At 42.6% G+C, this 25262-nt stretch overlaps 2 protein-coding genes across 6 annotated transcripts in view; both read left to right on the forward strand.

Annotated features, from left to right (window-relative positions):
* The window catches only part of specc1 (sperm antigen with calponin homology and coiled-coil domains 1), a 69062-nt gene extending 56690 nt beyond the window's left edge, over positions 1-12372 (forward strand). For 3 of the 4 annotated variants that reach the window (XM_034606032.1, XM_034606033.1, XM_034606034.1), the window contains 3 exons: positions 4200-4316; positions 6462-6521; positions 10924-12372. In XM_034606032.1, the coding sequence (XP_034461923.1) occupies positions 4200-4316; positions 6462-6521; positions 10924-11013 (267 nt within the window). In that variant the 3' untranslated portion in view covers positions 11014-12372. Of the gene's footprint in view, positions 1-4199; positions 4317-6461; positions 6522-10923 lie in introns of those variants that run through there. The other variant, XR_004616009.1, reaches the window with a different exon arrangement.
* A 490-nt stretch (positions 12373-12862) lies between these two features.
* On the forward strand, positions 12863-25215 carry adora2b (adenosine A2b receptor). 2 transcript variants are annotated; one of them, XR_004616012.1, is made up of 4 exons: positions 12863-13297; positions 13463-13932; positions 23341-24258; positions 24697-25215. XR_004616012.1 is itself a non-coding variant. In XM_034606092.1 (3 exons), exons 2-3 carry the CDS (start codon positions 13613-13615, stop codon positions 24071-24073), a joined length of 1053 nt encoding a protein of 350 aa, XP_034461983.1. In that variant the 5' UTR covers positions 12863-13297; positions 13463-13612; the 3' UTR covers positions 24074-25215. The 2 variants fall into 2 exon arrangements, 1 of the variants encoding a protein (XP_034461983.1); XM_034606092.1 differs by having other exon boundaries at positions 23341-25215.
* Positions 25216-25262: the final 47 nt, after the last annotated feature.

A 25262-nucleotide genomic window follows, 5' to 3' on the forward strand; every position in this document is an offset into this window, starting at 1 on the left:
AATTATGTAAAATTTTGGTAAACAGGTAAAACAGGTAAAATAATTAACTGATTGCATTTTATCCAACTTGAGACATCAAGATGTTTTGAAAAGACTCTTTTTCTGGTCAATATTCATCAGAAGAGGAGATTGTGACCATATGTCCTGCAATGTGACTGGTTGGCGGAGGTGTACAACAGCTAGGCTGTGATTCTAGGTGTTTTTATTTGTTTCTCACGCCATTCCTGATTGTTTACTTGTTTACACCGCCAATAAAGTTGTGTTTTTGCCCTCTTGTTGGTTTGTTGGTTGTTTTTCCCGTTTGTCAGCAGGAAAACGCTTTCTTTTTTTTTAATAAGCTGTGTTGAGCTTCTCTACTGTGAGAAATTCCAATTTTTACCGTACTATGTCCTGGGACATTAGACTGTTGATCATACAAAACGAAATATTTGGCCCTGGAAGATTTTCTATTCTCAATCAATAGTAAGAAATAATAATTAGCTGCAATGCTAGTCATGCTTTCTTTTGTGAAAAAATTACATTAAATCTACACAATTTACCAGTTTTCCAGCAGTTTCTACTATATCTGTAATAATTTGTTACCTGCTCTTTTGTGACATTATAAGCTGGGTCTTTTTTTAAAGCGTTGACTATTTTTAGAGTGTGGAGCCCCTCCTTTCTCACAGGAACAGCTCAACATGTGACACATGTCTGCCATTTGTTACCTAATGAAACTCTCCAGGTTCATTTTCACCCCTAATTTAACAAGTGATGATATCATAGATCGTATCTGCTTTTCACTTGGAGTCAGAACAAAGCAGCCACACGCTCTGCGCAGTTCTCTCGCTCTCTGCACAGTCCCCTGCTTCCCTCATACTCTCTCTCCCTCTGAGCTCTAAAAAGCGACAGCTCGGCCTTTTGTGCCGAGCGAGACGCTTCCTGTCGCTTGATGCTGTGTTTGCTTTTCTGAGCCGGCTCCCAGAGAGCTGTTGTTGTGCGCTGCTGTTTTAGCATTCATGCTTCTCCCTCTCTTTCTGTCCCGAACGAACACCCAGCCCCCCACCTTCCTCTCCCCACTCCCACCTTGACCTCCAACATACCTACTGTCATGTGCCCTTCTCAGACCACCCCAACATCCCCACTCACAGACACATAAACAAACCGCCCTCTACAACCTCTCTTATCAGCTTACTTGTCATTGTCTATCTTTGTCTCAGTCCCTCTGGGGTTTTACTGGGGACTAACCCCCTATCACGACGTGTGTGTGTGTGTGTGTGTGTGTGTGTGTGTGTGTGTGTGTGTGTGTGTGTGTGTGTGTGTGTGTGTGTGTGTGTGTGTGTGTGTGTGTGTGTGTGTGTGTGTGTGTGTGTGTGTGTGTGTGTGTCAGTCAGCGTGCACATACATCACAGACAAAGTGCTAATAGTGGGGCTGCTGAGCCAGCTCAGAGAGAGACGGGGGAGTTATGAGAGGAATGCGAGCTGACATGACTGCACAGGTCTGCCCTCCAGACATAATAGAGAGGCAGTGACTGATGGAGAGGAGACTTGGGCTTTCAAAACCCACTTTCAGTCTCTGTTATACCATCAACAACTAATGTGTGGTTGCAGGATTACCTCAGTGCTATTTGCAGAAGACAAATCACTCTTGGGGAGAGATGTGAACGTTTTACTGTTAATTAAGGTTCATAGGTTTAAAAGTTGGGATAAAACCACATAATGATTGGGATTTTTCTGTAACTGGTGTTGAGTTGTGGCTGTTTAGGTGACTCTGTAAATCCCAAAGCCTGATTCCAGAATGATGTTGATGTAGCTTAATTCAGATGAGGCTCTAAATCCCATTGAGACATTGACAGTTGGCTAAACCTTTTAAAGTCTCATGTAATTCAGCATTTCAAGAAATCAGGTACATTAGTGTGATTGATAAGTTTGTGGGTTAAGGTTGAAGGAGATGACTTAAAGGGATAGTTCACCCAAAAATGAAAATGCACCCATTATCTTCTCACCACTATGACGATTGAGGCGTGGGTGAAGTGTTTGAGTCCACGAAACACTTTTGGAGTTTCATGGGTAAACAGCGTTGCAGCCTAATCCAATACAATTAAAGTAAATGGGGACCACTTCTTCAAACGTAACAAAACAACAGAAAAAAACATTAAATGCCTCCATACTGCTCCTTTGGGGTCATCCAAGTGCCCGCAAGCATCGACATTCTAATTTGACTCAAAACAGCATCATTAACACCGTGTTTTTAGCCTAAATGAACATTTAAGCCCCTTTTTCAGTGGTCAGAAAAACCCACTAACATCTTGCTCTTGTCAGCAAAGGGAGCGGATACAGTCGGCATTCACACCCAGATCAAATTACTCTAGATGGAGTTTTAATCGGCTCTGGCTCTGATCGGCATTGATGGAAATGTGACACCCAAGTGAACTTTCTAATTTGTCAAGACAGTGAGGTGAGAGCACGCCTCAGTTTTGGGTGCGATCACAACATCGAACATGAAGCACCAGGGGGGGAAAAGATTAAGGCAAACTCTACTGGCACTGGGATAGGAGTCGATGCCCTTTTTAGCGGGTTTATCTGGGTTTTATAAAACCCACATATGACTGCTAATTTTGGTGTAAAAGAGGTATTATACAGCCCATGTTGTTCATGCTAAAAAGTAAATTTCTGTTGTGGGTAACTTTAATTAACCACAGTCTGAAAAAAAGACATCAGCCACACAACTGCATGGCTAAAGTAGAGAAAAATAACTGAGAGATCACATAGAGATAAAGGCACATTTTCATAACAGTGACCAGTAATGACCACAGCAGCCACCAGGTTAGGTCAGGCATGATGGGGGCTTTCTCTCTAAAGTTAATCTGCCTCTCAACTTGAAACTAGCCATTTTAGGAACTGGCATCAATGACGCCAGAGCAGACGAGTGAAGGCATTCAGAAAGAACCTAGCTCAGTGGATATTCATGACTGCAATTACTTAAAGCTGTGATTTGTAATTCCTGTCCTCAGGACCCAGAGTTCTGTTGTTTTCCTGCCCCATCAGGTAGTTAACCACATTTACCTGATGTCACGTGGATGGATCAGTCACTGATTAGATTTATAGAATGAAAATCAGCAGGTCCTCAGGGTGACGGTCGCACACCACTGGCTCAGAGCAACAGTCAACAACAAACACACGGCTACATCCATCTGATTTTTAGCATATCACTGGAGCTAATGCTTTGTATACAGACGCACATCAAACTCAGTGGTTTATCCCAAACAAGAACTTTATATTCCTTTTGAACATCTCAGAAACAGTTGCATAAATTTGACAGGCACATTTTCTCATCTGGACAGACATTACTATGCCCCAACATTTATTTTAAGACTTTAATTTATTTAAAGACTTTGGATATCCTTCTTACTGTATAAAGCACATCAGGCCAATTTTTTTTTACCCGCACAAGTTTCATATTCTAGCTTCAATTTATTTTGTTGCATGTTTTGAAACATTAAACAAACTGGATGCACGTCTGCTCTGAGGGCTCAGAGTATTTTTACCTGCACACAATGGACCTGGACTATAATGCTTTACTCCCACGTTCTGTGGGAGTATATGTGTTGGGGTCATATGGGGGCCTCGCAGACAAAGCCATGACTCAGGAGTCTCCCTAGCTTTGAGCCCCATTCCCAAAGCTCATAAGAGGGATAACAGAGGAAGACACTGGAAACAACTTATCTGTCCTATGGGGGGCCTGAAACGGCAAACAATGGCCTGGAGGAAGTTTTTCCTCCGAGCTTTCGACTCTTATCTGGCCCTAAATATGTTGCATACGGTGTTTGAGGTGACGATGCTCTGTGAATCACATACACACACGAGAACACAACAGACTGGACGTGCCGCTCTGCACGTTTGTCGCACAGAGGAGAGATCAGAGAGAACATGGGAGGATTAAAGGGGATCTGAGAGAAACATCCTCCAAAGCAGACATTAATGGAGTCTGAAAGACCAAGAACATAGTATGAAAACATTAAATTTTATGTTCATGTTGTTTCCTGTGGTTGTAAGACCTAATGATTATTTCCATGGCCTGTCAAAGAGGCTATTAACTGAAATTACGGGCACTTTCTGCTCATTATCATTGTGTGATATTGACTATTGACTATTGGTTTGTTTGTGAGTGTGACCTGTATCGTTTTTTCTTTGCCGTGCTCATTTCTTTTATAATCCTTCAGAATATCGATGTGACCAACTTCAGCAGCAGTTGGAGTGACGGCCTGGCTTTCTGTGCCCTCCTGCACACGTATCTTCCAGCCCATATCCCTTACCAGGAACTCATCAGTCAAGATAAGGTATAAAACTACAGGAAGACTGCACGCACGCACGCACGCACGCACGCACGCACGCACGCACGCACACACACACACACACACACACTCTCTCTAAAGACATTGTCAGCATCCACTCTCCCTGTGGTACATTAGGCCTCACCAGCATTTACAACATATTTAGTACAACATAATTCATGCACTCCATCTCTCTGCTCAGACACCTCAATATATTCTTTCCACATTACCATTGACCTCCTTATCGAACTACCTGGGCACACTTACATATTTGGTTTCCTGTCAGGTTGTGCCAGTACAGTGCACCGTGTTGCAGATAATAATAATAATAGTTTTATTTGCACTTATCTAAACGAGGTTACAAAGTGCTTCACACAAAAGTCCATGGCAAAATGAAGAATCGTTTATAATAAAAGATATCCTGTTCAGTCCAATTTAAGAGCCAAACCATGACATAATAAGGTCCTTAAGTTTATGGAGAAACCCAACACTTTGGTGTCTGTGGAGAGAAAAAAACTCCCTCATTAACTGGGAGAAACCTCTGGCAGAACCAGACTCAGTGTGGGCGGCCATCTGCCTCGACCGGTTGGGGTGAGCGGAGAAAAATGGGGAAGAGAGGAGAGGTGGCAAAGAGGGAGTAGAAAAGAGCGAGAGATGGGGGAGGGGAGCCTAATCTCATCAGGCAGGGAGTTCCAGAGCCTTGGCGCCCTGACAGAGAAAACCCCAGAGAAAAGCTGTCTGTGAGGACCAGCCCATGTTGAGCTTTAAAAGTTATTCAAATAATCTTAAAATCAATCGTGAATTTAACTGGTAACCAGTGAAGGGACGCAAGAATTGGCGTGATATGAGCCCTAGGGTTTGTTTTTGTTAAGATACGAGCAGCCGATGACACAGCTACAATACGTTCTGACTAAATGCTTGTGTTAATACAAAAACTGACTTCACAAGGATATATATCTATTAGACCTTGAGCACGAATTGAAAGTAAAGTAACTGTGTTCAGCCTCTTGTTTTGAATTGTGCCTCTAGAAAATACCACACATTAATTCACTAACATAAGTTGTTTGTGGAAAATGTGAACCTATAAACTATAAAAAATGTTCTGCTTATGCAGTGTACATCTGGGAGATGCATGTTTGCAGAGAGGAAATAAAACTTGCAATGCTTTGAAGCTATTTTGCCAGGCGTAATTCTTTCCACCAATAAGCTGCACAATAAAGACCTTCTTTATGAAGGTGTATACATTTGACAGCTCCAGCCCCAGGATGATTTATGAAGTTAGCATTTGTTAGTCACACTGAAAGTGATCCTCGGCACAGTCCAGTTGCTATAGCTCTGTGATGACTCCTCTGTAATGTGGAAGTGTATGTTGTATATACAGTGACTCTGCAAACAATATGGTTCCTCTCTGGGGATCGCAGTACTTTCACCCGCTACAATAGACCCAACACCTCCGACCGGGCCTGACGCATCTTATGTGACACATTAGTCATGTATGCGTGCGCTCACGCTCGTGTTGGTCGTGAGCGTGTAACATTAAGCTGATGACAGAGACATTGTGTGGCTCATCTCTCCGAATAATTCAATAGACGTGTGTTTGCCTTCATAACTTCCTGCGTGACTTTCCCCGAGGCCCAAATAGCCAATCTGTTCCTATTATAATCCTTCCAATAATCCCATCACTGCCCTCCTTTATCATTTATCACAGATGTTTTCAAGAAAAGTTAGGTTTGAAATTCAGTAGTCTACAGCTGCAGAGCTAATTATTATTCAGGATTTATTATTTATTAGTTCCCTATTCTAGCTGTGTTGATGTCTAGAGGCAGTTACTATGACAGAGTGGTTGTGAGAGTCACGAATAGTGACTCAGGGACCTGAACTCACATTCATAAACTTCACTAATATTAGTGAATTCAGGCTTCTATCAATTGCAACAGTTTGTGTTACTATAGTTTGTATAATTGTTATTATCTTAATTTGCGGTATGTTACTTCTTTTCTTTGAAATAATGATGCAACAAACTCCACAGTCCCCTAAGGAGAATTAGGTAAAAATCTGCGGGATTTCATTCATGGGGATATTGGTTAGGTCACAGACAGGTCTGAGATATTGTCCAGTATAGTGTTACCCAGTGTTTTTTTTTTTTTCCAGGTCCGGAATCTAACACTGGCTTTCCAGGCAGCTGAGAGCATTGGCATCAAACCCTCCCTGGTGAGCTGAGCTGCCACAGACCCCACACACACAACCACACACACAACCACACAGGGACCATTTGATAAGACAAATTGGAAACAGTACACTTTGATTCTGTAAACTATCAGGATGCGAGGCTTCAGATCGGAGCTGCTCTACAACCCCTTTATTGGACCATCTCTCCCCCTGACAGCCGGGAGCTATAATCTGTCATATCCATTACTGAGTCCTGTATTTGTGATCCGCCTCCAGCCTGTGCTCCAGCACCGCACGCTGGTAATCTGCAACAGGAAAAACCAACCTAATACATAATTCAGATGTGAATTGACGTTCATTAGTTGAGTTAGTTTGTGAAAACATTAGCTGCTCTCCTCTGAAATGGGTTTGAGTAAAAAACAAAACCTTCTTCGGCTTTTTAGTGTATTCCATGTCCCATCCACTAATATGGAGGAGGCATGATTTATGATCAATAATGCAGCCAGCCTACAGGTGGCAGATGTTTTGGCTTCTCTTTTGGGGAGCTGTCATTTCGTCCAACTTCATATCAGACTATGGTTGTATCTTATTTGTTTAATCCACGTCAGAGGAGTAACGAGGCAGAGTTAAAGTATGTATTTCTATAACATCACAAAACATGACATAAACAACATTTATCAAGATTACCAGTGGCTCTTTGAGCTAAATGCTAATCTCAGAATGCTCACTATGATAACACTGCTAAAACATTGCTAGTTGAGGATTAGCAGGTATAATGTGAACCATGCTCACCACCTTGTTAGGATGCTAATTAGCACTAAATACTAATTGAAATTTTTACCTGATAAGAGCAGTTTAAAACATTGTCTTCACTACTGCACATATTCTTTTTAATAAAATCAAAATCTATTTAAAATCATCTCCAACCACGCGACCTTCATTTTACAAATTATTTCTGACCAGATGAGAACACAAAAACTTCAATAAACGCTTGAACAAGCATGGCGATCCAGTAGGTGGCGAAAAAGTCCACATCAACAAGATGTCAAATACCGGAGAATAATGCTATGAGCATGCTCAGTGAGCTTATTCTCATTTGGCTGCAGTAACTTCAAAACCAAAACAGTAGTAGCTCGTTATGTTTTAGTCATATCTTTGCTCATAAGATGGGAAAGATGGGGGTGAGGCAGGTGTCTTTGAATGTGGTGCAATGATGCTAAATGTAGCCTCAAACTTGAAATAAGACCTGGCAGTGCAAACCAAACAGAGAGAAACCGTTATATAACACTATTGTTGTTGTGGCTGGCGTATGCTCATAATGCAAAGCAACAGTGGGCGTGCGTGATGTAAGCTGTGACCTCATCGTTTCCCCAATGTTTTGGGAGATTTTGGAAATCTGCACTTTGTAAGGCGTTTGTAAAAATCTCCGTTTTGGTGACTTAAAACAATGTTTGAGTGGACGAGAGGCTCAAATTATACGCTTCAAGGTGCACAGGGCATGAGAGGGAATATCATTCATCATCAACGGAGAGAAATACCCAAAACATGTTGAACTTTGCTCGACAAAATCGTGTTCTTGTAAGAAGCTGATTGAGGAAAACAACTTCTTAGGCCATTTAAAGTCAGTCTTTGAATCTGATGCAATTCTTCAGTTAAATCAGGTGATGTTTTGGGATAAAACTAAATCATCGTGTTTGGGTCATGAATGTCACAGTCACAGTTCCTGATTCATCTGTCTCATTTAAAACAGTCACTTCTCTGCCTTCAGGCCATAGTTGTCACGAAAACACATCATCACACAAATGCACACAGGCCTTTATGTTTTTTAAATACTTTCCTGCTTTTTTAAAGACCGAGTAAAGTGCTGTACATGTCAGTAAGTGATTATTAAAAACATGGGGAAAGAGTGGTTACTAAGTAGTACTGAATTGTGAAGTTTGACCGTGTTACAACATTCCTTGGTTCCAGACTTTTATGAAAGTCTGAGAAGGGGATCGCACAACGTCATCATAACTTTTATTGGTCGACATGCATGACCCCCAAACTATATAATAGAGCACTGTAGCATCAATGGTTCTGTCTCGCTGCAGTTGTCTGCTGGTCACACAGGCAGCGTGCCTGCTGCTGTTCTGCAGCAGAGCTGTTCCCCTCCTTCGTGAGGGGAAATGAAAACCAAGCCCTTCTCCGCCGATCGCAGGTGACTAGCGGCGGAGCTATGCTACACGCTAGTGCCTCCACAGAAGCACACATGCAGGGGATGAGTTCAAGTAGGGACGTCAGGACGAAAGAAAGCTGTGAACAGACGACGCTGCAATTAAACACAACACTGATGATCATTTTTATTGATACAGGTGTAATTAATTCTAAATATTCTTTACCCGGAGCCTTTAGCTTGTACTCTGTGTAGTTTTTTGGATTTTCGACAGCACCTTAAGGCAGCACCTGGCCCAGCAGCTGTGGAAGCCACGCCCAGTTAGGGAGAGCTGTGTGAGAGCAGAAGAATTCTGATCATTTTCTCATGATTTTCAACCCTATTTAAATATACTTGCCCATTTTCTTTAAGCTATCGATTTGCCTGGGTAGTTGAAAACGCATTGCTCTGTGGTGTGTGACGCGCTCAGAAAATATGTTTTTAATTTCTGTTTTGCGGTCTTTAGAATGTTCATTCTCATATACACAACTTCCAGGAAAAAACGGATAAAAAAAGGACAGTGGATTAATCAGAGGAATAATCTGCGTCAACATCCTGGTGTCTCTTTTAATCATTTCAATATGCTGGAAGTGGATTTAAAATACTCTGCACCCAGTAGGGGTTAAACTAATACGACCTCTCCTTCCTGTTTATTGTCTGCTCTTTTGCATCTCGCCTGGGTTTCGCTCTGCACTTCTGATAATGGCTTCATGATTTAAGGAACAAGGTAAAACACATAAATTAGATAGTTTAATCTGAGACAACTTTGTAAAATACACAAATCAGTCGAACAGCTCATTAGCTCTAAATCTGGCTGGACCTCAGCGGAGAAGTGAGTTTGGCTGAACTCTTGGATGGAGATCGAAGTTCACCTCACTTTATCTTGTTATTTCTCCATTACGTACTTATGGTTAGGAGACTGACTGTGGCAAACTGGTTCCCATGCCAGTGGAGGAGTTAGTTCCTGGAACCCAGCATTAACTGTTTCGCTCTTCCCAACATGCAATGTTTTTCATCTATTTGCTGCATAAACACAAGCCTCAGACACAGCCCACAGAGAAGTAGATCACCCCCCCGTTACGAGGCTGAGATGTAACAGAGGTGACCGTGCTGACGCTTCTGTGAACATCTGAACTAACAGAAGATTCTGTGACGCCACAGTCATGTGAAAGTCCACTTCAGCATCTGACTCACCACTGTCACACTGAGTTTTTGTCTCCCAGTGGCTGAACGCAGCCTCACATAACAAACCGCCATTACTGTAGACTGCAGATCTGTGAACACTCAGTCATCCAGGTCACGGTCACCCAGGACGAGTTGAATTAAAGGCAACAGGTTTTGGTGGGAGATGTTTTCGCATCTCATCCAAGATGCTTCTGAACATGGACACTGTAGATTACAGTTTCTCTCACTGTAGTTCACATAGTTCATCAGTTAATTCTCACTCAAAAAATGTAACTCTTGTGTCAGAAAATACAATCAAATGTTTAAATCATCAAATCTCTAATATTCTGTGTCAATATGAAGAAAGCATGTTGTTATCACTTCCCCAGAGGAGCTTGTGTTTTCACCCCTGTCCGTTTCTTTGTTAGATTGCAACCAAGGTTATGAAAAAACTTCTTGATGGATTTCAAGGAAACTTGGTTGAAGGATATGTTATGGGTCCATGAAATGTTGGTGTGGATCTGGATCAGGGGGCAGATCCAGGAGGGGTTTTTCACTTCATTTAACATTCTGAGACAGGATGTAATTCAACATTTTTGTTGATTTCTCAGATAATAATTGATGGATCTTGAAAAATAAAATCTGGCATGTTTAGGGGACTGATATTTATGAATGTGTGCAATTTGATCCAAATGAAAATCTAGATCAAGTGAATAGTTTCTCATGGGTTGAATGAGAAATAATGCAGTACCTCAATAGTTAAGTCTACTCTGAATACACCTCCTGACAGTCATGCAAATCAGTGTTTAAAAACAAATTGGACAAATGGGGTTGCTGTCATTTCAGAAATCTCTCACAAACATTTTTATTGGCAGATTCTTTAATCGGGAGTGACTTCATTATGATATTGCTCATTGCTTATGATCACAAATAACATTAAATATTTACAAATAAGAAATGACAAATATTTGCTGCAGTTTTGACTGGACAGATGTTTCGGCCTGATGTGTGTCTGTTGCTTGGAAAGCTCAAATCTTGTTTTGCAAACCCTGAAAAGCCGTAACTCATCACAGTCTCTGTCCCAAACAGGAAATCGAGGAGCTGATGAAGACCGACAGGCCGGACTGGCAGAGCGTCATGCAGTACGTCTCTCAGATCTACAAGTACTTTGAGACCTGAGCGGTGAGGAAGAGGAGGACCTGGAGCTCGATGAAGACCAGAGGCACTGCAGCACTTTTCTGCCCCATCTGTCAGCACGACATTCACCTTTCAGACAGAGAGACCAACTGCTGCCACGTCGACCCTTCTCCTGCTCACTGTTCCGCACCAGGGACACGACAGAGGACCGGTTCTGGTTGTTGAGGAATGGATCTGTCATTGATTGATTGACTGATTTCAGTGCAGCGGTGCAGAAGGAGACACAGAACCATGTTCATTTTTAAAGGTTTAAAGTGTCGGTTCAACATCTGAGTCGGAGACAAAGGGAAACAGACAAACAAGAGTGTGGTTCAACATACTTTTGAAGCTTTGTAGTGGTTGACAGAATTCTTAATATTGATTCAGAAAGATTTTTTTAGAATAATATGACAAAAATACATTTCAAAAAACATTTGTCATACACTGGCTGTCAGTCGAAAAAACCAAAAATCTTTTCTTTAGATCGAATTTTTCTGTAGATTTTGGACGTCACCCTGTGCTTCCAACTCTTACTACTGGAGCTGTTTGACTCAAATGCTCTGTGGAAATCGTCTTTGTGCCAAATCCTCTGCCAAAACCCAACTCTTACGAAACTCTCTATGCATGGTTAAAGTGTGGTGTTGTGTCTCAATGTGACGTCCCCTCTGAACAACGTGCAGTCTGGACTAAAACCAGTGTGAACTTCCGCGAGATTTGGTTTCCGTTTGCTGAAATGTTGCTGAACAGGATCGACACTGACTTCTTGATTTATATTAGTATTTTGAACTGACATGTTTGAGTTGAGCTGAAGACTTTATATTTTCTTTAATTGTGTATCTTGGTTTGTCATAAAAAAAAAAAAGAGTACAGACAAACCGGAGCGGTCGACACTAAAATGATGTATTACTACGAGAGCTGCTGAATAGTTTTGTAGAAATGTTTTTTATGAAACAGATTGATCTCTATGTTTGTGTACATCGACTCAATCGAACCCTTTTGCTGTTCCCTCCTGTTGTTCCTTGATTCTAAAGTCTCTCTACAGCGACGGTACTGCAGCTGCTTTGCAAAATATATGTCTCTATATTTCGCATGCCATGTTCAATAATGAAGGAGACGGTGACTTTTACATGTAAGATGTGAGGCACAACGTCTTCTCTGTGGTGGGGTGCAGATTAAGCCTCCGTTTGCAGGCGCCCGTATGTTTTGCAAGATTAAAAGTGTTATTTATTTATTTACAAGACATGCATCCTGAAAAGTGTAAATGTGGCCACACATGCACACAGTTTTCTATTTACATATATCCGATGGGGGCCATGTTTGATGAAGATTACTCAATAAAGGATGGTGACGTTTTATTTTCAACCATTCTCTTGTTTTATTATTCCACTGTGTATTTTAAAGCCCGAACTGTGCCTGGGCTATAAAACATTTGGGTGTGTAGGACTGATTGGAAAACGGCTGCTTGCTTTACACAGCACACCTTAGTTACACATTTCAGTGACAGAAGGTAAGCAACACTTGGAGATAATATCTGAAAAGAAACTAAACAAAGGCTGGAATAAAACTTTCCTGAGTCTGTTTGGTTTTTAGTTAACTGATTATCAGCCAATCTATACCACTAAATCATTTCAGATACACGAAGCGCACTTCCTCTGCTTGACACGGATTTCCATATGCAAACATCTTTCTGCTCTGACTTATGTCTCATGCGTTTGCGTCAGACTGCAGCGGAAGTTCGATAGGAATCCACAAACACTGTCAAATAAAACCAGAAATAACGTGGGCACATCGAGTTTTAACGATTAGTGTTTCCCTGCCCGGACTCTGGTGTCGGGGGCAAACCCCCCGATTCCGGCCTAATTTAAACCAGATGCAGGCGTGTTGCGGGTGCTACAGTGTGGGTTGTACACACAAGAGATCGTTTACATAAAACGGAGAAGCACGTGGGGGCGTCGTTGGATGTTGTCTGAGCGCGTAATTACGCACGGCGGAGCGGTGACGCTAGGCAGGGATTCCACCCTTATCAGCGACGCGTGTGTGTGTGTGTGTGTGTGTGTCTGTGTCTGGGGAGTGGCTTCTCTGTGAAATCAGTTCTACCACCCGCCACCCCCACCCCACACACAAACACTTTTTTCTTGTGTTTCTCCCTCCACTTGGAAACTGCTGTCGCGGGGAAGTAGTGTGACACTGTGCCTGCGCTACAGAGCCACAGATGCCGCTTCGCTGCTCCACTGATCGGTCGGTGCTGATGTGAAAACATCCAGAGACGATGAGCAGGTTCATTAAGGTGAGTGGAAAATAAGATCCAGTGACTTTATACGTGCGTTGTGTGCACGTTTGTGCGTAATTACGCAGCTACTCCAGCTTCTGTCAACTTTGTGATGCAGCAACAGTAAATTGCTACTTGTTTTCCTCAGCATGGTTATAAAGTAAAGTCCCCTCTCTGCTGCAGATGGCTGACTGTGCAGCTCACACTTGTGGAATATTCCTGGATTACGGCAGAAAGACTTCTTTACTCCTCTGGGACTAGACTCGGTGTCGTGGGCTGATTCGTCTTCTCTGTGAACTGCAGCTTTTAGTCCTTGAACACACTTTAGCTGAGATGAATATGTTATACATCGTGATTGAAGTAGTGATTGCTGTTCTCTCCATATCCGGCAACGTGCTGGTTTGCTGGGCTGTCGCCATCAACACCACTCTGAAGAACGCCACCAACTATTTTCTGGTGTCTCTGGCCGTGGCTGATATCCTGGTCGGTTGCCTCGCCATCCCCTTCGCCATAACCATCAGCGTCGGCATCCGCCTGGACTTCTACGGATGCCTCTTCCTGGCCTGTTTCGTCCTGGTACTGACACAGAGCTCCATCTTCAGCCTTCTTGCCATTGCAATCGACAGATATGTGGCAGTTAAAATCCATTTAAGGTGAGTGTTCATCTTATCTTCTTGAGCTGATCAGGATCAAGTGAAGTTTAAAGGTTCAGTTGGCTCTTGGAGCTCAGTTTGGGAACAATCCACTCGTCTGTCAATAGGACTGAAAGTTTTTGGCCGGTCTGTTTTAATCACATCAACTTCAATCTATTCTATTTTGTATAATACAGTTCGTTCAGAGTCTCCATGTGCTTTGCAGGAAAACACAGAAAATATGAAACCAATGAGATATAAAATTCATATTGATACTCCAATAAAATAACCTGACAGTCACCCTCACCCATGCAATATTTATTCTTTCTCTCACACACACACATACTACTAACAACCAAAAGCCCAAGAAAAAAATAATGTTTTAAGTTTGCTTTTAAAAGAAGAAACAGTCGCAGCAGATCTCAGATCATTAGAGAATCATGAGAAAAGCTCCACAATGACTAAATTAACTTTCACCTGATTTAGTTTTGATTCTCTGTACATTACACATGCTTCTGAGGGATCTGGCCGGGCTGGTATCAGTGAGCAGGTCACAAATGTGTCTTGGAGCCATCGCATGTTGATGTGCATTGTGGCGAATAATCAGAAATAGACAAACTTCCATTTGTCTTATTTAAGAGCTCAGCGTCTGTTCTCAGAGTCGCTCAATCTTGTCATGTGTTCTCATTGGAAAATATGTGAATGCAGGAGCTGGATGATCAGTATCAGCTCTGTGATCAGTTTCATGTTGAGATAAATGCCTCTTGTAAACACAGCAGAGTTAATTTGTTAACATGGAATGATAATCACATAATACTTCCGTAAACCGCAGGGACAGAGTTAAACACTTTTGATGATGTCATAAACTAAAGGGTTTGTGTGTGTGTGTGTGTGTGTGTGTGTGTGTGTGTGTGTGTGTGTGTGTGTGTGTGTGTGTGTGTGTAATAACAGCAGCAGCTGTGAGCTTTTTAATCTGACGTCTTCTGCAGCTCATTAAAAGGTGCAAACATCTGTCATGTAGCCGTGTGATGTGGCACCTCAGGAGAAGCTGCGCCGGATCAATACCTGGCCACAGCGTCACTTCCATTGATCCTGATGGCAAAGGTCACAGAGATCCAGCTGCAGCTGCAGAGCGTCCACAGACCGCCTGAGGAAACAGACAAACACACACACACACACACAGCATGGTGCTGCTTGATGTTTCCTTGAATTGAAGAACTGGAGCTTTATTAACAAACAGCGAATCATCAGTCTCCAGACGCACCTGGTGTTTTGGGCATTTCACTTTGTCAGAGAGTTGACAGTTTTGTTTTTTAAAGGTTCAGTGTGTAGAATTTAGTGACATCTAGTGGTGAAGTTGCATGTTGCCGCTGAATACCGCTCACCTCACCCTCCCCTTCCAAACATGAAACAACCTGTGGTATCCTCCAGTTGTCATAAAAACTCAAAAGTTGTTTAGTTTGTTCAGTCTGGGCTACTGTCAAAACATGGCGACCTCCGTAGAGAGGACCCGCTCCGGATGTAAATATAAAATCTTTAAATATAAAGGGCCCATTGTAGGGTAAAGAAAACAACAATTTGTACAATTACACACTTTTATATTCAATTTCTGCCAATAAATCGCTAAATCTTATACACTGGACCTTTAAGCGCAGCGTTCAGTGCAGTGAATGTCATGGGCGCTGGATGGGTTTCGGGGGCTGTTTGTGCTGAAGGGCTGTGATGTGCTGTCATTTCCATTACACTCAAACACTGGCAAGAAAGGACAGTTTGACACCGGACTGGGATGAAAGTTGTGCCCCACCAACCAAGTGGTTCTTAAGCTCTGCATTTGTTCTTCTATTTTTGACCTGTAGATGGAATCCAAACCTTAACACACCTCATTTACCTCCTCACACAGAAACACTGACCTAAAGTACATTAAAAGTTGTGTATATGAGATATTACACATTAGTGTAGTGGATTAATGTTGTCCTGAACAGAGAAAGAAGTCACACTCACTTTTTGTGTGTGTGTGCGTGTGTGTGTGTGCATGTGCGTGTGCGTGCGTGCGCGCGCGCGTGCGTGGGTGGATCTTCTAGCTGCCGCAGGCACACATTCATGTTAGTGCCTGTGTGTACACGTTAGCACATGCAGTTGTCCCATGTAGTAATCGGCTCAGATCAGCAGTGTTATAAACGGGACCCTCGGTTGGCCACGTTAATTTTCACCACTTTTCCACAGTGCGTTGTCCTTCAGAGCACAGGAACACTGTAAAGTGCACTTCATGGTGCAGAAACACTTATATTTGTATTCAGTCTGTGGGCTAATCAGCAAACCAAGGCATTGCTAAACAATGTTAGCCATGATAACTAGCTGCACTCCGCACCAACTCACGGATGAGACGTAAGGGATCCATTTGACCAGTCTGCACAGCAGCTCATTGGATTGTGTTTTTGTCAGCTCTCTTGTACACAGGGTCACTGTATTCTGTTAGTTGTTAGGGGATCTAGGTCCCGCCTATACGCTCTCTTGACCAATTGCAAGTCACTGTCAGCTGTCAATCATGAAGTTTGACCGATATCAAATAACTAATTAAAACCAAATTTACTGGAAATATAAACACTTGAACATTCTTAAGTGTGTGAATTTCCCAAAATGACAGAAACCATCTTTTAAGCCCACGTCCTATCCACTAACATGGAGGAGGCTCGGTTTAAGACCTACACTGCAGTCAGCCATCAGGTTGCGATCCAGATGTTTTGGCTTCACTTTCCGGAGTTGTCATGCGGGTGACATCTTAGGAGAAGACAGGGGTTGGGCGAGGTGTGGCTGACAGTTTTTGTTTTGGTCCAAGACGCTGGTGTTAGAGTCATCTGGTGGCAGTGAATATCGTGTATATAACCTATAATTGCCTGTAAACCAGCGACACTCTCATAACATTCCCTGTCAAAAGTTTTCAACGTGACATTTCATAGTTTCCTCTGAAGGCCTGGCTCCCTCTGTCACAACACACACACACACACACACACACACACACACACACACACACACACACACACACACACACACACACACACACACACACACACACACACACACACACACACACACACACACACACACACACACACACACACACACACACACACACACACACAGGAAATAAGATCAGTGTGTGTATGTTCAGCTCAAATTACATGCAGCAATGTGTGATGCTTGTGTGTGGTCTAGACCTAGATCTGTACACAGCCACATAATGGGGATAAACAGCAAAAGTCATCATAACGTACATCATTCAAATTTAATGTGAAGACATGTTTTAGGTTAGAGTTGGTTTAGGTTCAGGTTTGGGTACGACTCCAGGAAATGACAAGTTAATCTCCTCTCCTCATGGAGACATGACTGTGTGTGTGTGTGTGTGTGTGTGTGTGTGTGTGTGTGTGTGTGTGTGTGTGTGTGTGTGCGTGCGCGTGCGTGTGTGAACTCGGCCAGTTCTGCAGCCCTTTGGGGCCACAAATCTCTCTCAGATAAAAGTGTTTTCACAGATGGTTTAGGAAAAAGCGAAAAGCCAGAACCAGATGTTTTAAACCCTCAGAGAGACGACGGAGCCGAACACTCCTCCAGCCCCCGTCTTCCCTGTTAGCATTTCTCTTGGAAAACATCCTCCAGCTATTAGGTCCCCTTGCTCCTGTTTGAGCTTTCATATGACAACATTTAGCACAGCGTAGACCGCAAAGGATCATCCCCACCCACTACAGCAGCTCTGTAGCCGGAGGAGTGAGCATCATCTTGTCTCTGGCTGCTGATTCACCACATTTCATCCTCATCATTTTAATGGTCTGTGTAAGAGTCTTCTGCCCCTTGTTTCAGCCCATGTGTGGAGGGTGTGGTGAAGTGTCATCCTCCATGTAAATCCTGCTTTATGCTACAGGATGTAGATATTGCACTGAGGCATGCAATAAAGTCAGAGGCCTGAAATGACCTGGGAGCAGCTGTGGAGACAACACTTAAATGCAGTGTGATGTTTTAGGACTTGATGTCAGAGTTGTGTAACTTGGGATTTGTGTGAGATTCGATCTGACATTTCCACACCACAAAAAAACAAATTCCACGAGGGTTAGATGAGAGGGCTGATATTACCCCTGTGCACTAAATGTAAAGCCAGAGCGAGGAGACAGTTAAGTTATCATGTAGACAGGAACCGACATAAAAAATACTCTGCCCCAGCACTAGGGTTAAATATCGTTGAGGTCTTTTCAGATGCTGGTGCTGAATCGTGACTTTTAATACACTAAACGGTGCCACAACCGATACTTCTTTCCATAAAAAAACATTAAGCTACGTTTTATGAGAACAACAGCTTTTTTATTGCTAAGGCAAATGAGAATTTTAAAGGTATCATTTAACTGTTTGAGTTTTAATTATACTTAACTGAAATATACAAAAACAAATAAGTGCAAAACTATTAAAACATTTACATTACATGATCACTTACTAAATAAAACCTTATCTATAACCATACTACGATCAGTTTACACTAAATAACAGTTTCAGTGCTTAATACAGTTTTCAATAAAGGGACGCCCACAGTGCCGGCGTGGTTCATCGTGTTCCTTTAATCTGCTCAAGAGCCAAAGTGAAGATTTCGACAAATTGTGGTTATGTGGTTGAATAATTCATCTGCTGGCGTAGAAGAACTGCAGTAGTGTCAGTATTTAAATCACACGTCATATTAGAGAAATAAAAGCGAAAGATAAAATGCTGTGTGATATATTGTGTTTCTTAGCTTCAGAGGTGTGGGTGGAGTATTTCTGAGCTTCAGACAGAGTCAGGCTAGCTGTTTGTACTTCCTGTCTAAGCTAAGCTAACCTGGGTGGAGCTTTTTGTACGGACTCACTCAGCAGTAGTTGTATGGATATTACAGTTTCACACGTGGGTGCACCCTGTCATAGATTCTCCAAGTGTCAAACTCTACAGGAGGAGTGATCTCAGTTCGGTTGGACGATATGGCCAAAAATGATATCGGGATTAAAAACTGTTCCTGCAATACGCTTGAGACCTGTCCAGAGGGAACCCTGCCTCTCATCCAATGGCAGCTGGGATTGACTACAGCCTTCCCCCATGCGACCCTCAAGGGATAAGCGCTATAGATAATGGATGGACGGATGGAAATTAGTTTATATTGATAATCATCACAATAAAGGTCACATTGTTGCTTCTGAGTGAAGGTTGTGGTTTTACACTCCTTCATGAGCAGAGAATGAAACTTGATAAACAGCAACAACATTTTTAAATAACTAATAATTGTATCATATATACTGGACCTTTGTTATATTGTTATTCATTTATATTCTGTTTATTATTGATATGGTTTTATTTTCCAGCTTTATTCAAAACGGTTGGATTCCCATTTCCACATGTCCCTTAAGCTATTCAGTAAATCCTTTTACCCTGTAAGGAAGCAGCTGCATTTTTTGTATTTGTACAGTCATAGGTTTGTCCTTTAATATGTCACCAGTGTGTGTGGATGTTTTACACATGAATCTGACGGTTCTGGAGGTAATGGGTTAAACCCACTCTGACTGCTGGTTGGAGGCTGCTGTGAGTCTGTATTATCAGAGTGAAACCAAGCAGACCACAGCCTCCATTTTCTGAGAGCAAAAAAAACCTTCTGTCAAACCTGCGGGAGCTGAGTATGACGAACTGAAAACATAGATTGTGAAATGTTGTAACTTCACATAAGACACACGGTTACACTCTGGCAGAGCAACTTCTGCTTCTCCATTTAATGCACAGAGATTACAGTATCTGTATTTACTCTGCCCTCTGCCAAAACAAGTCACATGAGCACAACACTATCAGAGTGTGAAAAGTTTACTAATTCACATCTGTGTTTACATGGTTTCACTCTCAAATTATCTTTGTCGCGTTATGCAGAGAGATACTCACAAATACAAAACACAATAATATACAATGCAGTTGGGTCTGCATACACACTGGTCGGCTGGGTGAAGTATGAAATCTTGATTTGTAGGTGTGAACGGCCACATGTTGGATTTTGTTTTTGCCGAATTAGTGTGTATGTGCTGGATATTTAAGCGTCAGTTGTGGACACAGTGAGACTGTGTGTGTTTGTGTGTTGTGAGTTGTGTGTTTGGAGAATGGTGCAGGAGGAGACAGCAAAACAAAGATAGATGCGGGCGTGCTGGTGTCATGCCACCGCTAATCCACTGAGCCCCTCGCCCGTCCCCTGCCTCCAAAGACAGAAAGAGAGAGAGTGGGAGGTGATGGGCAGGGGAGCAGAGGCTTTCTGGGAAATGGACGCTGTGCAGGCTGCTGTGCTTGTGACTGACAGATGATGATCAGGTGGAAGGTGTGGGAAAATGACAAGGTCATGGTGGGCTCTGAACCCCCCTCATCCCTGCGGGCAGAGTGCTGTATTATTCACAGCCCCCGGGGCAACCTGCTCGCCTCCCTGGAGGAGGATGGAGGCTGGACTCGCACACCACTGATGAATAATTGACTCTTAGTATAATTATGATTTTACTACCACTCTGCATCTGATGTCCTGTCTGCGGCCTCAGTCATCGGGCATTTGCTGCAGGTTGAACCACTTCCCCACACCACACACTCATCTCTCCCAGCGTTTTAAAGGAAGACACAAGTTTATCATGCAATCAATTAATCAATAACGTTTTATTTGTATAGCCCATATTCACAAATCACAATTTGCCTCATTGGATTCAACAAGATGCAACATCTTCTGTCTAACATCATTTTATCAAACTAACAAGTATTTCCTGTGTAGCCAGAGCCTGATGTTGCTCATCAAAAACATTTAAAAAAGGGTGATACTGTCAAACCGGGCGAGTTTTTCTGCGACAGTGGAATACACACCTGTCCGTCTGTCCGTGGGAGAGTTCCACTGAGAGTGTTTGTGTCTGCACAGAGATGCTCGCCGTTAGTCTGGGCAGAGAGTCTGCAGAGAAACAGTGAAGCCAAACACCGACGTGTTGCAGCATCAGTCAGGGAGATGCTGCGCAGCTCAGGAGACTGCAGGTCGTGCTGTGTTGTGCTCACTGTGGTGAGGAGCACAATAAATACCACTCAGCAGACTTCCACCATGTTTTTATAGTTACCTCAGCCCCAGGAGGTTATGTTTTCACCGCTGTCTGTTTGTCTGGTTCCTTTGTAAGCAAGATTACGCAAAAACGACTGGACGGATTACTATGAGACTTAATGGAAGGATGTCATATGAGTCAGGAAAGAACCCACTGCATTTTGGTGCAGCTCCAGATCCTCTCTAACATTGAGAGATAGTTTGTTTTTTAACTTTTTCGTTTTTCAGAGAATAATTCATACATTTTAATAATCAGGACTGGTTTTTATGAGTGTGTGCAACTTAATGCAGATCCAAATTAAAATCAAGATCCAGGGAATTTAAATGTTTATTAGGGGACTGTTGGGCCTTGGCGGAGGTATGTACACATTAGTGTCAGCTGTACTTTATAATGTAATTTACCACAGAACAAGAAGCGTGGGTTTTCTCCTTCACATTGGAGTTGCATTGTTAAGGAATCTTTTTATGGACAGGAAGATTGATTAATGACCAATAATGCTTTTGTTGTATGTAAGAGCATGAGTCCTTTAACATTCACAATGAAATTATTTGCAGAAAATGTTAATCATATATACAATTAATCATTCACAAAACAATAACGTGGCAAATTGGTTTGTTGACAACACTGTGACTGTATGAAAATGTGTTTGTTGATTTATTGTTCTTTTCTCCTTCCATATACAGAATAAAAACAATCACAGATGACTTACAGTGGAAAGTCGTTGTAGCAAAAACACAGTAATCTTGAATTACAGCAAAAAGTACAGCGCACATATGGACCAAAAATAATAGAAAACTTGCCAAATAAAACTAAAGAATGTGGTTGAAAAAACAAATATTATTCCATCATTAACTAATGGCTTATTGATGACTGATCATTTATTACACAGAGTTAATGCAACAGTCCCATGTTAACTTCTGATTTAGTGTGTTCATGTAGTGTGCAGCAGTATAGTTCAGATGGATTATTTATGGCACCTACAGCTCTAACTGCTGTGTGTGTGTGTGTGTGTGTGTGTGTGTGTGTGTGTGTGTGTGTGTGTGTGTGTGTGTGTGTGTGCGTGTGCGTGTGTCAGCGTGCGTGTGACTCATTACCATGCGGCCACTCGCCTGACTGACTTTGAGGAAGCTGCTCATTTTGCTTCCAGCACAGTTCATATGATGTGGAGAGTCAGGACTCCACTTGTGTGAATCAGCATCCGGACATGCAGCCGCTGAGTGTCTGCTGATGAGAAATTCACATCATATTTCAGTCAAATGATTCCTCTGCAGGAAAGTCAAAACCAGAGAGAAAAGTGAAGATTAAAAAAACTTCCATCTGTGTCTGCAGAGATCTGCTGTGTTTCATTGGCTTCTTTCATTTTCAAGTCGTCACGCTGTAACTGTGTGGTCTGTGAACTCCCACCTACTTGAACCTGCCTCTCACCTCAAGTCAGTGGTGTGTAAGTTCAGCGACGTGTTTGTTGTATGAACTGGTGATGTGGAGCTGTCAGAGATAGCAGCAGACTGATAATGTGTTCAATCCGTGTGTTAGTGTTGCAGTTAAACCACGGAAAGTGGAAATTACTCGGCCTTTAGCTAATTATGTTGAGCTTTTTTTGTATATTGAATTGCATTGAGGGTTTATCCTCCCCTCAGAGTCCACATGACAGGGTGAGAGCAGACAGTGAGATGATGAAAGTCCGTGTAAATCTTTCTGAGGTTCATTCATTAAGAATCAAACCGAATGGAAGCAAACAATGAACACACGCTGTTTTGTGTGTGTGGTGCTTTCACAGGTTTGGCATCAGACAAACAATTCTGTATGTTCACAAACTATCTTCTCAGAAAAATGAACACACACACACACACAGTGTGTGGAACTTGGTATACCATATACTAAATTGCACAAACTCATAAATATCAGTTCCCAAAAGCTCCATAAATTATTCTCTGAGAAATTTGTGAAATTGTCAAAAAAAATGCCCCATCTCGCGTTATCAAAGAAAGCGGGAAGAAATCCTGGATCCGCACCAAACTTTGATCGCTTCTTTCCTGACTCAAACCGCATCCTTCTACCAACTTTCATGGTTTTGTGTTATATTGATTACGAACATACAACCAACAAACCATCGGACAGGGGTGAAAACATAACCTCCTTGGTGGAAGTAATAAATTAACGGATGGCACCTAAAGTAACCTTTAATAATGATCTTTCAGGTTCACAGTGTTTCGCCAAGTTGTTACATTTGCATCTACTGTAGCTGAGCTGTACTCAACCTTTAACATGCAAAACTTCCACATTGGAAACATTATAGTGACAGTAACTCCTGCTGTGTTTCCTCCAGGTACAAGGAGTTGATGACAGGAAAGATTGCCCGAGAGATCATCGCTATTTTATGGATCCTCTCCTTTATCATCGGCCTCATCCCTTTCTTTGGCTGGAACCTGAAGGATTCCAGTTGTAGGAACATCAGCTCCAGGGCAGGCAACACTACAAACGCCACCCCCATGCAGGAGCTGAGCGGCGGTGAAGACTTGCTGCAGAGTTGCAAGCTGAAGTGCTTCTTTGAGAGCGTGGTGGACATGCACTACATGGTCTACTTCAACTTCTTCATCTGCGTGCTGCTGCCTCTGCTCATCATGCTGGGCATCTACCTGAAGATCTTCACCGTGGCCAGGAAGCAGCTGAGGAAGATCGAGCTCAAGTGCGTGGGAAACGGCGACAGCCACCACCACGGGCTGTTACAGAAGGAGATCCGGGCGGCCAAATCCCTCTCCATCATCGTGGGACTGTTCGCCTTCTGCTGGCTGCCCGTCCACATCCTCAACTGCCTCACGTTGTTTTACGGGGACCTGAAGAAGCCGGGTGTCGTCATGTACGTGGCCATTATTCTGTCTCACGCCAACTCTGCGGTCAACCCCATCATCTACGCTTACCGCATCCAGGACTTTAGGGACACCTTCCGCAAGATCCTGTCCCAGCACTTCCTGTGCCGCAGGGAGGAGCTGTACGTCAGCTCCAACGGCAGAAGACGCAACAGAGACCAAATACACATGACCATCGACCCTCTACTATAGAAAGTCGAGCTGAGGAACAGCGTCGCCTGTGTCAACTCTGTGGTTTCAGTCTTGAATTTAATTTTTACTGAGGTTTATAATGTTTACAGAAGAGGGGTATGAGGTGGAGCTGAAGCGCCTTGAATGTGGACGTTTATTTATGAACTGTGCCAAGTGTCAGGGGTCGAGCAGTGAAACGTTGAAAAGTGAGTCTTATGGAACTTTTGTATTGTGAAGGATTTCAGATTTTTTTTTTTTTAATAAAGTGAACTGGATGTGTAGGACTGTGAACAGGATCCAAACTTAAAATGCTATTTATCATTCTGAATCCACCCTGTTACTACTAATCTAAACACTTGTTTTATATTGTCAACATTCAGAAACAGTGTTTGATAATTTATTTATTATAAACCTTGTGTTTGAGAATGTAAACATCAGAAAAAAACTTTGTGTGGCTAAATCTGTACTTGGGGACCTAGAAAGGTACAACAGCAGTGATCTACATCCCACATTCATCCTCATGACCACCACAGGCTCAATTTACGGAAAGAAGGATCTACATGGTTATAAGAGGAGGCTTAAACTATTTGTCACATTATATGTACAAATACCTTTGTATAGCAGATAAGTGCCAGTGTTTGCAGGGACCCCTGCCCCTGCACTGTTACATCCTGCACAGAAGCTGCATGTGGCGCAGGGACATGGTGGAGGACACAGAGGAATCATAAACAGGCACTCTCCAGCCATCAACTTCACTAGAAGAAAATGAGGATGAATGCAAGCATAAACAAGAAAGAAAAAGTTATTTTCCTATCCCATGAATCATCTCTCAGAACCACAGGGGTCACAGATTTTTATCGTGAACCCGTGGCTCCGATCCAGAGGAGGGAGTTTCCGTGGGTTCCTCGACAAACAACTCGATTTGATTCAGTCACGCAGGACCAGAAATAAGTAGCAGTTCACCAAGACACACCTATTGTGGTGCTGCCTATTATTTCCATATTTATTCAGACAAAGGCTCAGGAAGTGGGAAAGTGACTGTAGGCTTTATAGAAATAAGGCATCCCCACAGGGCATTCTCAGCTGCTTTGTGAGTAAACAAGCCAGTTAAAGTTTCCTCATCGTGCAGATTCCCATGCACATGTATCTAGTGGCTCACAGAATAAAAAGCACCACTGCTTTGTTCAGTTAACTGTAAATGAATGTTACT

This window comes from Hippoglossus hippoglossus, chromosome 14 (assembly GCF_009819705.1).
Source record: "Hippoglossus hippoglossus isolate fHipHip1 chromosome 14, fHipHip1.pri, whole genome shotgun sequence".
NCBI classification, from domain to species: Eukaryota; Metazoa; Chordata; class Actinopteri; order Pleuronectiformes; family Pleuronectidae; genus Hippoglossus; species Hippoglossus hippoglossus.

What these genes read in the sequence shown, in the direction of transcription:
- adora2b (XM_034606092.1), top strand. Translation starts at nt 13,613, where the DNA reads ATGAATATGTTATACATCGTGATTGAAGTAGTGATTGCTGTTCTCTCC. An exon ending in GCAGTTAAAATCCATTTAAG is followed by an intron (nt 13,933 to 23,340) that starts GTGAGTGTTCAT and finishes TGTTTCCTCCAG; the next exon opens with GTACAAGGAGTTGATGACAG.